Source organism: Triturus cristatus, chromosome 9, assembly GCF_964204655.1.
Source record: "Triturus cristatus chromosome 9, aTriCri1.1, whole genome shotgun sequence".
NCBI lineage: Eukaryota > Metazoa > Chordata > Amphibia > Caudata > Salamandridae > Triturus > Triturus cristatus.
Window position 1 is genome coordinate 483888861 of NC_140592.1, and position 16087 is coordinate 483904947.

Sequence of the window (16087 nt, forward strand, 5' to 3'; positions counted from 1 at the left end):
ACGTTGATCCGTCCACTGCATTCACGATTTCAGGGTTCTTCTTCTTTTCCCAGGAAATACCAATGTTCAGGGCGTATTTTTGATCCATATAGTTTCCCGTCGCACCTGAGTCTAGTAAGGCCTCTACCTCAAGTACGGTTGTCTCATCAACCCACAGAGAGACTCCTGCATTCAGATGTGCCACAGCGGGCTGGATAGTGTTTGCAATGACGGAAGATATCGATGCACGTCATCCGCCCGAACCAGTGATCCCAGTCTGATCCGGACTCTTCAGTTTTCCGAAGACCCTCTTGTTCCCAGTGTTGCTGGTGCCCTCGGAGAGGTAAGTCGTTCCGGGAGCTGAGCCCTGGCACGGCACTCACGGATAAAATGCCCTCCTTTTCCACAATACAAGCATAGGTTCATTTTCCTTCTCTTTTCTCGTTCTTCCGTGGTGAGAGGACCTCGGATACCCCCTATCTGCATCGGTTCGGATCCATCTGTGTTTTTTGGGTGATCATTGACTGGAGCTCTAGGTCTGGAATATAGAAGACATGTTTCTCCTCTATTCCTATCCCCTCTTCTCTCCTGTAGTCGGTGGTCTAATTGTACCGTGAGATCTATCATTTCTTCGCAGGTTGAGGGCAGCTGCACCACCTGAGACAGGACATCCTAAAGCTCTCTCCGTAGCCCCTGGTAAAATAGAGTAGTTCTCTTCTCTTGAGGCCAATCGGTTTCCACGACTAGGCGATTAAACGAGGTGATGTAGGTCAACAGGTCCTGTGACCCCTGTCGCAGAGTGAGGAGTTCGCGATCCAGGGACATCATATGGGACTTTCGGTCGAATAACTTCCTCATCTCCAAGCAGAAGTCTGCAAACCTGTGTAACACGGGCTCGTTTCTTTCCATCAGTGGAATGGTCAAGCTTGCTGCATTTCCCCCCATATATTACATCATGAAGGCCGTTTTAGCAGCTTCATCCTGAAAAACTGCAGGTTTACACAAGAAATGTAGCCGACATTGGTTGAGGAATGTCTCAAATTTTTTGGGGTCACCGTAAAAACATTCCAGAGGTGCCAATGGGATACAAGTATTTTGGATCACATGGACGGTAGGAGAGGAATCGGCGGTCGGTGGGGGACCAGGAGAGGCTGCAAAGAACCCACCCCCATGTGTGGTAACTGGGGAGGGAGTGTGCACTGTTTGAACTGGAGGAGGAAGAGTTGCCTCCTTAATGTAGGGATTGGACTCTTGACCCTTGAATGACAGACCCACTACCTCCCTGCGTAACGTGCCTATTTCTTTTCTCAGGTCTTGGTTCTTCAAACGTGAGGTCTGTGCCTCCTGTTGCAAAGCCGTTAAGCTCTCCAGCAGCGAGGTCAACGCAAAATTGGTGTCCATCGTCCGGGCTGGGCGTCAATCTTGGGCTTGACAATCTGTCAGGTTGTCAGCAGCGCAAGAAGGAGTAACTTCGCCACTAACCTCTGCCTAGTAGCCAGCGGGGACGATGTCGTGCAGAGAAGCCTCCCTCCTCGCCTGAGCACTACTTCCCACAGTATGTTCAAACACAGCTATGGAAGATAGCACCCCGGGGAAAAGGGAAGGGGACAAAATAATAAAACCCTGCCGGGAATCCTTGCTTCCTAGGTCTGGTCTATGGGTGTACACAGATGTACTGCATTGAAAACAAACGAAGACAAACATGAATTGTACAAGGCAAATGGCACACCACACGCAGTCTCAGTCAAAATGCTCTCTTTCTATTATTCATAAATTACTGGTAGTCAGTAACATAACTTTTCATGAAACAGACCAGGAAAGTTCTTCCTCCAAAGTAACGATTGGACTACAATGGTTAACTATCCCAAAAGGACCAGGGTCAAGGCAGGAACCCGTCACTCCTACCACTGTTAACTCACAGCAGGTAAGAGGGAATGTACAAGTACAAAAGGTTCTTTAGCTGTTCTACCAGCAGAGCGTGAAGAAGTTGCAGAACCAGCCGGTTCAGGAAACCACCGGGGGTCTGCTCATACAATGCGCAGCATGTGAGTAGTGCGCTCAACACATTCGGGAAAATCTAAAAATAGTATGCAGTAATTACTTGAGAAGAGTGCTCCGGCACTTCTCTCTAATTCGGAACAGACACGGTACCTGCACGCCGCCCAGCAGGGAGACGTGAAAACGCCGTCGGGCAGGGAATAACACCACACGTGAGGGTTTCTGGTTCTTTGATGTCCGCGGCAATATCCCAATGCGGCTCAGTGGGTGACGGTCGAAAATACACGGCAATCCGCGAAGGTATCAACTCTTTTGAAGTCCTCAGTGGGCAATCCGATATCGGCTACTGAATCCGTCCAGCGGGAAGGAAAGCATCCGCTCTTCTCGAAACACCGGACGAGATTGTCAAGCGCCTTTCCCGTCCGTGTGTCTTGTTTTCGCCTGTCAGATTCCATCTGACAGCGGTGAGTTTTTGGATACCGAGGCGATAGCCTCATTACTCCACATTCATTTTAAGTTTTTTAGTCGCTGTTTCGGGCGCCTTTCCCTTGAACCGGAAGTGCTTAAATAGCAGGCGTGTCTCTGAGGAAGGTTCCGTTTTACTCTGTGATGCCCAGCTGCATTCTGGGTAATGTAGTGCTGTGGGCTACCACACCTTTCATACCACTGCCCATGCATACAGGGAAGGAGCCTAGGATGTATTGCCGTTTTTGCGTGTAGGATCGCGACAGGAGCTTGGTGATGCACTTTTTCACATTGTTTGTTTCCTTTTTAATCGTTGACCGTTTCCCTAGTTTTTCTCCGGAAGCGTGGTTTTTTTCAGTTCACGTGCTGCTCCTTCAATATGAGATTTCTGAACCCTAACCCTCTCTTCTGGCCCTGCTTTAGATTTGATGCAGATTTATCCACTACCAATGAATACAAGGGAAGTGTGCTGTCACAGATTTATGCAAGTGTTGGGCAGTTGTCAATGTGTAACTAAGGGGAATGACATTTGTAGGTCTGACCTACACACAGCCTTAGCTGACTCTCCATCTTCATGTTTATCAAAAAAAATCATAATAATAATAATACACATGCACAAACATACGGGGGCTTTCTGTCAGCCTCCTCATCCATTAGCCTGTTAATTTATCATTCATACTTTGCTTCTGGCTACAACATAGGGTGATATTTCAGCTCACTTCATCCATTAACTGTCTTACACTGTGAGTGATAGCATTTAACCTGATTACACGCACATCTGCCAGAAAAGGAGTTTGTATCAGTGCCAAGGTTTGCTTGGATGGCCAGTCCATTCCATTATTTTTATATTTGACCAATTTTTGTTTTCAAATTATACATGTAAACAAAACTAATTTAAAAAACATTCACTCACTTGTCGCAGCCAGATCTGTTGACTTTGCCATTGTTCGTGTTTTAAATCCAACCTGGGTATTGTCAGTGTCTGAGTTTGTATCCTCTCTTTAGAGAGTGCTGGTAGAGTGCTAATATTTATAGAGTATTGAAAATATTGCCTATGTGTAAGAAAGGACTCTGTATGCCCCCTCAAAGAAAGTTTTGGGAAATGATTGATCCTATAGAAATGAATGCGTTAAACCTGTGTGTGCAGTATTGCCGTTTCACCAGTATATCTGAAGTCAAAATGACTGCTCTATATATAAAAGTTTATGCTGGTGACGCACGAAAAAGCACTGTTGTCAAAAGTCTCTTTTCTTTCATAGCTACAATGGCTCCCTGGCGAATGGGGACAAAGGTCGACGTCGCAGTCGCTTGGCACTGTCAAGGAGACCCAAGGCAAATGGGGTGAAGCCAGATGTCATCCACCACATCTCCACGCCACTGGTGTCCAAGGCAAGGGTTGAAGTCAGTTCTTCCATGCACAACTTCTCCCCTGTATGTCACCCTTCAGACTCTGTGGGCATGTGTTTCCTTACAACTGGGCTGTACTGCACAAAAGTGCTACTGTGTTAAACTGATGCAGCGCCGGGAATGTAAAAGTACCATTCTTTAACTGTCTTAATTGTTTTGCAAACAAACATAAGAAGTATTTCGGGTAAACAAATTATTTCGATTTTCTCAGATATTATAAGAAATAATTATTCTCTTGTGCATGAATTTCATAGGTATTTCCAAATCATTTTCACTTGTACTTAACCTAACCGGTTGCTTTACTTGAAAAGTATATCCAACAGAATTTCACCTTACATTAGTCTTTATGGTGGCAAGTCATCAGAAGGATACCACAGTGAGTTTAGCAGCACTTTTTATTCACTTATCCTCTTCCCAGTTTCCTTCGGTTTGACTATAACATCACATTCTAGAGTAGCCCATTATATTAAATCACTAATGCTGGCCATGAAAGCGTGGCTGGTCAAGCTGAGTACCCTCCTATTGGAAAAACTGGTGCTAAATCTGCAAATGTCAGTGTTACCATGGGCATTTTGTACTTGTGCCCTAATAATAGGGAACATATTGTACTATATGGGTACTTTGAAGGGCTTTGGCTCAGCCTCCTTAAGCTATAACCTTATTTTGCTTCACAGTCATCAGCCATTGGTTTGAGACACTGTCAAACGCATCTACATTCAGCCCAATGTAGTATTTTAGTCTCACCGTTTTTCTGTTGACTGGTCTGGCGTGTCATTCCACCTCCATGTGAATGCTAGAGGGACTCACTTACATCTAAAATTAGTTGTCAAACTTCCTAGCGCCACTGCAGTGCAAGTGCTGGCAGAAGCATCTAAAATTTTTACAAAATGGATACTACACAGAACAAGCATTTGCAATGTACTAGGTCTCGCATATACACGAGATTAAGATATTAGCATTGTAAAGGAGAATGCCTTTATTTATGTTTTAAAAACAAAAACATAAATAAAAGGCATTGTCGTTTACAGTGCCAATAGCTCAAACTTGTGTAAATGCGAGACCTATTGAATTGCAAATGCTTGTTTCCTGATCCGTGACTTGACTGCTCCTCACACAACAAGCGCACAGACTTCTGAGCACAACTTTAAGTAAGTGGTGAGGCCCTGTAGCGATCACACGCGACCCCCGCCGTGCGCTCTGCCTCCGAAAGTGTAAGTATTCTGTTTTCTGCATTTTACTAGCGCTCCCTGTGGGACGTGCAGGCCGTACGAAACACGGGGCTCTCCACGAAGCGCTTCATAAAGATGTTTTCCCACAGTGCTTTGAGTAAGTGTAGCCCTCCTAGGCTAACCCTCTGTCAGTGTTTTGCTCAAGCCTCGACCCACTGACTACAGATCCACACATGCCACATTTAGCAGACGCCCTATCCCACTGTCTTTGTTTTACTCTGCCTTGAGCCTCATGAGTCCCATCCAGCAGACGTGACTAAACGTTTCATCAATGTGGTGTGGTGCAGGCACACGCCCAGGCTTGCCCAACACCAGGTTCCTCAGTGAGACACCGGATGGTATCCCCTTCTGCTTCTAATTAGCACAGTTAGCGAGGCACTCTAAACGCATGTGAAGCAGTGAAAGCGCCTATGCAAACAACGGGTAATTGTCCCGGCTGCTTGGAATGCATGGCGTGCTAAATGTAAGGAAAGCACGTCTTGCCTGCAGTGGTGCAAAGCCCATTAAAGAAAATAGTCCTTACAGACGAAATAAAACATACCGTGTACCAACAGAAGTAAAAGGGCCAGTCGCCATGGGAGGTTGCAAATGAAGACAAGGCGGTACTAAGGAGGGACTGACTAGGCAATTAAGGAATTAGAAGCCAGCATTTACAAAAGGCAAGGACACAAGTCAATGAAAACTATGGGCGGAGCTTCAAATCCCTAACTCAATACAGCATGGCTCGCAGAGCAGCGCATGCGCTGCCCAGGCTCGACCTAAAAAGGGTTACATCCATTTTACAGATTCTTTCATGTGTTTCCTCACCAGTTCTTCTGTGTAAACAATCATTGCAACGTCTATAGGTTTGACATGTGTATGAAGTATGCACACCTGATCTGCATGCCATACAAATGTCAATGCCTTTTGTTTACTACAATGCAGTAAACATTAGTGGGGTGCGCACATTCCCATTTCCCTGTGAAGGCCTTAGCTTGTTCCTTTACCTTTTGCAGAGCAATCCATTGACATACCATATGAATTTATGTCGTCGCCAGTTGATGTAGGCATCTTTGGATTTTCTCTGACCGTATTTGATGTATTGTTGTAGGATGTATGTGTGTTCTGTGTAAGTAATTAAATTGTTTCAGTTTGGTATTTATGGACACTTAACCATTTACAATGCTTCGCGTCAGTGGCATTTGTTACTCATGTTCTTCAGTTATTGTGTTTTCATACCATTATTCAAATGCATTTACAGTGATGGCATCCCCGCTCCTCGTTTCTCCCCTACAATCCACTTAAATCTATGACAGATTTTCGGGATATATATACATGAAATGCACTTACCTAAAAACCATCTAAATGGCAATCATTATATAATGGGGAGGTATCCTGAAAATGTGCCTTTGATCCGGCACTCACGGACTAATGGTGGACAATCCTGAGTTTAACGTTCCTTGAGAGTTTGTCCTCAGGGTGAACCAGATGGACTTGAGAGTTGTCATTCATATGTTGTCACCGGGATGTGTATGTCCTAGTTTTTATGACATTTTATACTTGTAGAATTTGTCACCCCCAACAGGGCCTCCGTTAAACTAGTTTCTGTAGTCTGAGGACTCATTGTCCAAATTAAATTGTAATTTACTATGTATACGTATAATGCCTTAATTAATTGTAACCAGGCAAATTCATGGACATAACTTGCAGTTGGATTGTTTCCTGGCTTTAGGTTATGGACCAGGCTAAATGGAAAGATCTTTGCCACCTGCTTCCATTTTGCAGTATCAGTAAACAAGGTTGATACATAAAGTTCCTTATATGTACCAACCTTGCTAGATGGACCTGGCCTGGTAGCTGATAATGGATCCAGCAACTTGTTATAAATGATGCTTATTCCTACACTGAATCCCCATCCCCATTAAGGCACTATCCTTTTTTTCTGTGCTCTCTGCCCCAGGCGCTGAGCAACAAGGGACAGCACAGCATCTCGTACACATTGTCCCGCAGTCATTCTGTAATCGTGGAGTATACGCATGACAATGAAACGGACATGTTTCAGGTATGGAGATAAGAAAAGTAATGATCACAGTTGGTATGCCTGTGTGTCTTTATTATATCTGGTCTTTTTGTTCAACAGTGGAAAAGAGGTGCAACAGAATATAGCGGTAGGTGGGGTGTTGCCACGTTAAGATCTAAATCCAGAACATTAAGAATAAAAATGTTTATGCATACCCAGAAGCTTTTTATACTTACTTAACAGTTCGCTATACTATTTTTCAAGGAGATTATATTTTTAGATATACGTTAAGAATACATTCGACTAACATAATAATTTTTGCCAGCCAGCAGCATGTGGGAGCACCATTGATAGTTATAAAAGAGGAATCTCCCTTTGTATCTTCTGCCAAGAATATAGGGCAGTCCTCTATCCCTTGGGAAACCTGGGAAGTTAAGCGAAACAAGAAAGGCTTACGTGTATGAATACAACTTCATTGTAATTCACACATAACAGATTTGTGTACATTACATATATAGCTTTAAGCTATATCATATAATAAAAAATGTTCTGGTTTATTTTTCATACAGAAGACAGTTATATGATGTACAAACATTGTGTGGTGCTATTAAGTGTGATCAAACATATAAGTTGGTCTGTGCAACCATAGTATATTTTGTTTTGATGGATACTTCTGACTGCAGATTCCTCACCTTTAGAATATCCCCAGGCACCAGACTAGATCCGGAAACTTTTACCGAGCAACGCTCCCGCATGCCAGTAGGTGGTACAATGTGGCTCTGTGTTGGCTTTGTTCCGTCCAGAAGTGATGAACAAAGTCGCCTATAAGCCCTACTTCTGTGCTCTGAGGTCAGTTACTTTCTATCAACCATTTCAATTGAAGATCCAGTGCTCTGCTCCCCTTTTCTCTTTGTCAGTTTGATAAGATTATCTACTCAAGAATTCTTCATCCAGTGTGCAAGGGAATAATGTCCTCTCCTAAATCTGCAGCATGGCAACCTTGCTGGATCTGTCTGCCTGAGACAGACCTTCATGAGGTTTGCCTTTGGTGTTTGGGCTCAGTATATGCCTTTAAGTTGTTTCAGGAATGTGACCTCAACAATCCAAAGGCGATCTGGGAACATGCAGCAAATCTACATGCTGCTAACTACAGGAATAATCCATGTAAGTCCCATTACGTTCTAAGTTAAGACAGCAAACCTGCTCCTGAGTTCATTCCAATGAATGGTCGTCATTGTGTTCAAAGTCATTTGATTTGACCAAATTGAAGTCAAAGAGGAAACATAAGGAAAGCAAGCAGAACTTTTACCCCAATCAACAACTTTCTTATTTCCAGAGAGATACAAGGGCATCAACGTGCTACTCTGTCTCGCTCCCGATCCACCGAAGAGCCCATTCCGCAGTTAGTCTTGAGTTTTCCAGATCATCTTTAACATTGCAGCAAATTGAGGCCTTTAGGGAGGCCACGTTGCTCATCTTGTGCACTCTTCTGGTTCCCTGTGGCGCACCTGTGGTCCACAAGGACCTGCAAGGGCCCCCATTTGGATTCCTGCCTGCAGATTAGTCATCGGTGCTGTCTGTGCCTCTCGAACCTGCTTCTGGTTCCGTCATGACGCTGGAGCCAATTTCCACTTCTGCGCCACAATCTTTGTCAGTCCCTTCAATGTTGACTCCGGCCCTGAACCACCGGCACTGGAGGTGGGCACTGTACAATATTAGTGTCTAACTTTGAGCCAAACTTGTCTCGGTGTCGATCAAGTTTGTGTCTCGATTTCCCTCTGATGCACCTGGTCCCTAAAAAGTCAGATTCAGACACAACAGAGCTGCAATCAGGTTCTCCATCAGCTTTTTGGCTCCCAACTCACATCAATGCCAACCCCCACTTGGGAATGGCAATGGAGATGATTGGGATGATTTTCCCCCACATTATGATGACATACAACCTTTACATGGATCTACAAGATGTCAGTGAGCTTGATACTTCCACTGATACTGAGTTGATTCCCCCCAGGAGTCACAAACAGAAGAAAGTGCTTCCTTTGCTGTTAGTGATTAACATGCAGTGAAGGTGTTGGACCTAAATCCCCTCTTAGGAGTTTAAAACTAATGTATGTACAGATGTTTGGTAGCCTGGACAGGCATCTGAGTCCTTACTGTGGTATATGTAAATGTAAATGTAAATGTAGTTGAGCTTATATAGCGCACAGCTACCCGCAGTGGGTTTCCCGGCGCTTGCTTAGGGAACCCGTCCTGGTATTCCCCTGTGAGATAGCAGGGTATCCACAAGGTGAAAGTCAGGCATCCCGCCGCGAGGGGCCGTTGTGGAGATTAAGCAAGCTATTGCCCAGAGTCGCAGAGTGTGAACCCGTGAGTCGAGGAGGCACCGGGGCGAGAATTATCGAGTCCGTGGAATTTTTAGCCCAAGACCCGCCGAGGCGGGGAATTGAACCCTGGTCCAGGACCGATTTCAGCTTCCGGGTCTGCCGCCTCTAACCCCTGAGCCACACTTCTCCACAAATTATAAAAAATTCCTATCTGACACATTAATTGGAACATGGTTAAGCCTTGTTCTTGCCCACTGGTTAAAAGGCAGGTAGCCAAATGCCACGGACCGGCACCAGGCAACCCAGATTTTGTGACCCTGCATCTACTTCTGACAGTCGGGTGGTACAGGCTGCCACCAGCAAGGTAATCCCCAGTCCTGTCCCCACAACCCCTGGACAGAGAATCAAAGAGGATCAAGGTATTTGGGAAATGGCTGTTCTTGTGGGCCAGCCTTGCCACAAAGTCCGTCAGTGCCAGCTGCCTGAATGTTGGTGTTCCACATACGCCCTTGGGCACATGGTCGGAGAGATCGTGCCAAAGATCCCTGGCTCAAAGTATTCAGGATGCAGTCAAATATCTCATTTATTCTGGATCTACTCACCACAGATTGCTTGGGACGAGCAGTTGCCACTAGTGTGGTGCTCCATCACCATGCATGCCTGAGGTCTGTGGCCTTCTATGGAAATGACCATACAGCCCTTATGGATGTGCCTTTCGATGAATGCTTCATGGAGAGACAGGTTTAAACAATGGGCTTGCCATGGACAGTCTTGCACTGTAAGTGGAATGCTGGATCAAGCAGCCACCGTTCATGGCCGGCCGGCCGCATAGCTTTCATTAAAATGAACGTTCTCCCGCAATTCTTGTTTTTATTCACCAGTATACCAATCCCATTAACTAAAGCCTTTTTTCTGCAGCTTCGTGGGTTGCTGATCCACCTGGTCTGGGCAGGACTGAGACCACAAATAGTCTGGGACACTCTGACCCTCCCTTACGAGAGAAGGGGATTCGCCGTTCCAGACCTACATTTATATTATCTAGTCGCGCAAGCACAATTTGCCTATCACTGCTTCCATCCTGGCGCTTGCATACCATACGCCAAACCCAAGCAAGATCTGTCTGAGCCTACCCCGCTGGGAGCAATATTCACAAAGGGCATGTGATTGGATCCTAGTGACATACAACCCTTATCTACCACTTGCTGGGCCTAGTGAAAATTGAGTCTACTTTTAGGCTCAGGCTCCTTATATTCACCCAACCTCCACTTACCACAGAACCCACTTATTCTACCCACTACTGAGAAAGTGGTCTAGCGCACATTTTGTAAGTTACAAATCCACACTATTGGTCATTATTCCCTAATGGCCACACAGTTTCACTGACGGAGCTGGCAACACAGACCGAGATGTCTTACGTGGACAAGTTCATAGCGACCAAAATACTTGCTGCTCTCTGCTCTATGATTCCCTCCTTCCCCCTCTCTCCGGAGGAATTTACTCCTCTTACACTGTTAATAACTGATCAAGATGGCTCACATCTTGTCACTAAACTATATCGGGTATGTATGGCACTCAAACAGGTGAGCGACAGGGGGGCTCGGCGCCGCTGGGTAGAGGACCTAGGCCACCCCCTATCCGATAGGGAATAGACATGTAGCCTTGAACAAATTAAAAGGGTGTCTCCCAACCACAGATACAAACTGCTTCATTTTAAATTCATTCTTCAAATATACTTCACACCGACTGAGCTGGCCAGATACTATCCCTCCAAATCACCCCAATGCCAATTCCCCGACACCGACTTCGTTTACATGTCATGGACTTGTCCCTGTATACCCGCTTACTGGACCACAATATTCCAAGTAATTTCAGATATAACCTGCACGCCGCTCTCCCCGTCCCCCAAACTAGCCCTATTAGGAATTGTCATCGATATCCCGCTCAGCCACTGAAGATTCACTGTTATAGTGCTACTGTTAGCAAAAAGAGAAATCACACTACACTGGGACACTAGACAACTTCCCACGAAGGAAGCATGGCTCCGCAGCATGACATACTGTGTTATGCAAACTGAGATACCCTCCTTGCTTCAGCCCCTTGCCTCACGCCCCAAGGATATTTAGCAGTTATTCCACCTCTCTTTACACCTGCTACAACTCGTCTCCCCTACCCTATCCCCTGCACCCAATACTGATTCGACACCCACAAACGTTTCATATCAGCAGCAAGAACCTCCACAATCCAACGCCCCTCCCCCCCCCCCTCCCCCTAGTATACCCTCAAAGCAGTCATGGCCCCTTAGGTTGTTACGCTTAGTTATCTTGGAACTCTAATGCGGATTCCCATCCCAATCACATTGCCCCTCTGCTCCCCCCTCCCCTATTATTATTCTCTCTTGACCCTCCTTTTCTATTGGGGACGCTCCAAATGTTTACTTTGTGTACAGTCTTTGCTGCTGCGACCACCTAGAACTGAGAAAGACATATAACGGTTTATGTGCTTAACACCATGAACTTGCATCTGGGACTCAACATGGAAAAATCTCTGTATGTATAACCATTACCCCTCTCGGCATTAGTATCCCCCTTTTTTACTCTATTCACCCCTAAAGATTCTGTTTTTGGATTACCTTCCCTCCCTTGGGCTGTATTGTCCCCTTTATATGTTGCTCTATTTGTTTGATAATAAAAAATATTAATACATTTTTTTTTAAAAGGAGAGTCGGGTCACAGAGCGTACTGCGCCTTTCGACCCTTGCCATACAGTTCCCTCAACAATTTTGACCCCTCTAGGTTATCTGTGAAGTCTGATGTATAGGCAACACCAGGAGTCCCCAAAACACATGACCCAGTCCTTTTGATAGTGCGGATGGGGTTGAGGCAGCCAGTCCCCCTCCCCTGTGGCATCGGTCTGCAAGCCACTTTAGCTTGCCCTTAATGGCACACAACCAACCTGTAGGAGTTTGAATCCATTACTTTCCCCAAGGGTGGCAAATTAATCCTCCAGATATTTCAACAAGGCTACAGCCCTCCATTCCAACCCACTGCATCTATTACCCACATCAGAACTGCTTTCAGTGGAGCACATGACCATTTTGTTTGCAGGAGGTGCAGACTCTGTTGCCCAAAAGGGCCGTAGAGAGGCTACCAGCTTCAGAAATAGAGATTGGTTGTTACTTCCGTTATTTACCCATGCCTAAGAAGGACTGAGGCTATTGTCTTATTTTAGAACTTTGCCGTCTGATCACCTTGCTGCTGAAGGACAGGTTCAAGATAGACTTCAAGCTCTTTGCTTCAATGACGACATTTCTCTTTGGATACCCAAATGCCAATTCAAGCTCCTTCTCAACCTCCAGCTGAATTATTTTCTTCTGGCGATGAGGAATCTGAGGATGACAGATTTCGGGCTGCTCGCAGTCCCTCTGAACTTCTGATAAAATGTCAGGACTCTGATGATGAGGACCTACAAGAGGAAGGTTTTTCTACTTATGACACACAACCTGCGCAGGAACTTCCTATGGCACAGATGCCTTTAAGTCTTATTTCCAACCTCCTGTACATGTTGGATGACTACTACCGCCATTTTCCACGTTCCGTGCAGACTTCCCCAACGCCGCAAGTACCTCCACAACCTCTTCCAACTAGAGAATCAGTTGCCACACCTACGTCGGCGACCAGAATTCATCATCATGATGTTCCTCAAATCATAGAGGATGACAATGACGATGAGAATGATGATGACGGTGACAAGGAAGAAAGTGAGCTGGATGACGGATCCCTTCTTTCTGAATGGGACAACTATCGAATTCAAACACCATCTCCCGCTGCCCCAGCTCCTCTAGATTTTCCACCAGTCGACATTGGTGGTTTTCATTTACTCATGGAAAGAGCAGCAAAAAGATTCCACCTTCCTATGACCACCAGAGAGGAAGATTGTTTCCTGTATGATTTTAAAGATCAGCCTCAGAAACAAGTCCGTTCTATTCCCATTATCGATTTTATTTGGCAAGAAGGCCTCAAGCTCATGCAAAATCCTAATTCTATTCCAGCTATTCTACGAGGCTGGATAAGAAATACAAAGCCCCTACAAATCCACCTGCTTGTCTCATTTCGCAACCAAAACCTGATTCCATCATTACTCAGGCAGCACAGCGTCGATCCAGAAACCCATCGTCTCCATTATCTGCACTGCCAGATCGAGAGGGTAGACGCCTGGATGGTATTGGCAAGAAGTTTTCCACTATGGCTGCAACTACAGTTCGTGCGGCCAATTCTTTAGCTATCTTGGGCCATTACGACCGCCAAATGTGGTGTGACATATCATCTCTTATAGACATTATACCAGAAGCGTCTAGAGCAGACGCATTAAAAATTCTTCAAGAAGGAGAAAGAATCTCCTCGGAAATTATTGATTCTGCTATTGATGTGTCTTCCACTGGTTTCCGTCTTTTGGCTGGTGCAGCAGTCCTCAGGGCTGGTTAAAGGCCACGTCCTTCCGTGAGGAGGTACAGACAAAAATACTGGACATGCCTTACGACGGTGAATCATTGTTTGGCCAGCATATTGACGATGCCCTTCAAACAATTAAAAAGGACACCGACACTGCCCGTGCTCTCGGAACTCTACAGTTTAAAAAGCAGCCTTTTTGAGGCACAAGAGGTCGTGGTTCCTCTTCTTCCTTTCGAGGAAACTCCAATCAGTACAGACAGGGACAACACCGCTACTCCTCCCAGAATCAGCAGTGGTATAGACAACAGCATTCTTCGACCTACAGACAATACAGAGGTAAATCCTCTTACAGAGGAAAGGATTCCTCCAAAAAACAATGACTTTCACCATTCACCGTCGCAGAGTCCTCCTGCTTTTTCAAGAGTTGGAGGTCGAATCTCAAACTTCTACTCCAAATGGTCACTAATTACTACCGATCAATGGGTTCTGGATATTATGCGCAGGGGGCACACATTGGAATTTGTAAAGTTTCCTCCCAATTCTCCACCAAAAGGACCTCCTCCTGCTCACCTAAAGGAACTTTTAAATCAACTGAAAATTTTATTAAGAAAGGGCGCGATCAAAGTGGTGCCAAAACTACAGAAGGGCAGGGGATTTTATTCAAGGTTCTTCCTCATACAGAAAAAGTCGGTAGAATGGCGCCCCATCTTGGATCTACGTGCCCTGAACAAATACATCAAAAAACAAACTTTTTGCATGTTGTCCCTTCAAGAAGTACTTCCTTTTGTATCCCAAGGAGAGTATATGACAACTTTGCTTATTTTCATCTTCCCATACTGCTGAGACACAGAAAATTTCTCAGATTCAGAGTAGCCGGAAAAGACTTTCAATTCAAAGTTCTTCCATTCGGCCTTCGTTCCGCTCCCTGAGTGTGTACAAAAGTCCTTGCACCAGTGGCAGCTTACCTTCGTCTACAAGGAGTGCAAATCTTTCCATACTTAGACGACTGCCTGCTGAAGGCAAAGTCGTTCGAACAGGCATCCAAACAAACTCTTTTCTGCAGGTCCCTCTTCCAATCTCTGGGCCTCACATTAAACATGGACAAGTCTCAATTTCTCCCAGCTCAAAACAAACAGTTCTTGGGAGCCATTCTAGACACCAACCAAGCAAAAGCTTTTGTATCGCACAAAAGACGTCTACGCCTGCGCAGTCTAGCGACTTCCATCCGTCTAAAAGAGTCCGTTTCTGTCTGACAGTTGAAATCTTTCCTAGGAATGTTGTCCTCTTGCATTGCTCTAGTCCCTCACTGCCGCCTGAAAATACGACCTGTCCAGGAGGAATTGGACAGATAATGGGCTCAAGTCTCGGGATCTTTCAGCGATATAGTCAAAGTCACACCTCGACTAAAGAGAGCTCTTTTGTGGTGGACTCTCGAAGAAAATGTCTCCTCAGGATGTCCATTCCTGGTGGACACCCCAAATTTCACTCTCACGACAGATGCGTCTCTCGAGGGTTGGGGCGCCCACTTGCAAGGACTAACTGTAAAAGGCAAGTGGAACGTTCAGCAAAAGACACGGCACATCAACTTGCTGGAGATACTGGCCATTTTTTTGGCTCTGAAAGCTTTCCGCAGCATCATACAAGATCCTCGGTGTTGATCCGAACGGACAACACAACGTGCATGCACTACATCAACAAATAGGGAGGCACAAGGTCCGTCTTGCTGTCCCTTCAGGCTCAACAAATTTGGGATTGGGCGATTCAACATCACATCGTCCTCACAGCAGTTCATGTTCCGGGAGCATCGAACAATCTTGCGGATTCCCTAAGCAGATCATCCACGACCAATCACGAATGGGAATTACATCAACCCACTCTGGATCACATTTTTCGATTATGGGGTCCCCCAAATCTGGATCTGTTCGCAACACATCTGAACCGCAAATGCCTGTTTTACGCAAGTTGGCTTCCCCAGCCAAAGTCATGCAGGAATGCCTTTTTGATGAGCTGGTCGAAAATATATGCCTACGCTTTTCCACCAATACCTCTAGTCCCCAAAGTTCTGCGGAAAATGAGGAAGGAACCCTGTCACATTATTCTAATAGCCCCTTGGTGGCCTCGACAAATCTGGTTCACGGAACTCCTGCTCCTGTCTCAGTGCGACCCGATCATTCTTCGTCCTCTTCCAAATCTTCTGACCATGGAACACGGCCAAATTTGTCATCCCGATCCCGCATC

At 45.5% G+C, this 16087-nt stretch overlaps 1 protein-coding gene across 3 annotated transcripts in view; it reads left to right on the forward strand.

Annotated features, from left to right (window-relative positions):
• Positions 1-16087, forward strand: part of PELI3 (pellino E3 ubiquitin protein ligase family member 3) — a 402032-nt gene that overhangs the window by 304151 nt on the left and 81794 nt on the right. Inside the window, exons 3-4 of one of the 3 annotated variants that reach the window (XM_085625438.1) lie at positions 3702-3843; positions 7018-7119. In XM_085625438.1, the coding sequence (XP_085481564.1) occupies positions 3702-3843; positions 7018-7119 (244 nt within the window). Of the gene's footprint in view, positions 1-3701; positions 3874-7017; positions 7120-16087 lie in introns of all 3 variants that reach the window. The other 2 variants (XM_085625439.1, XM_085625437.1) reach the window with 2 other exon arrangements.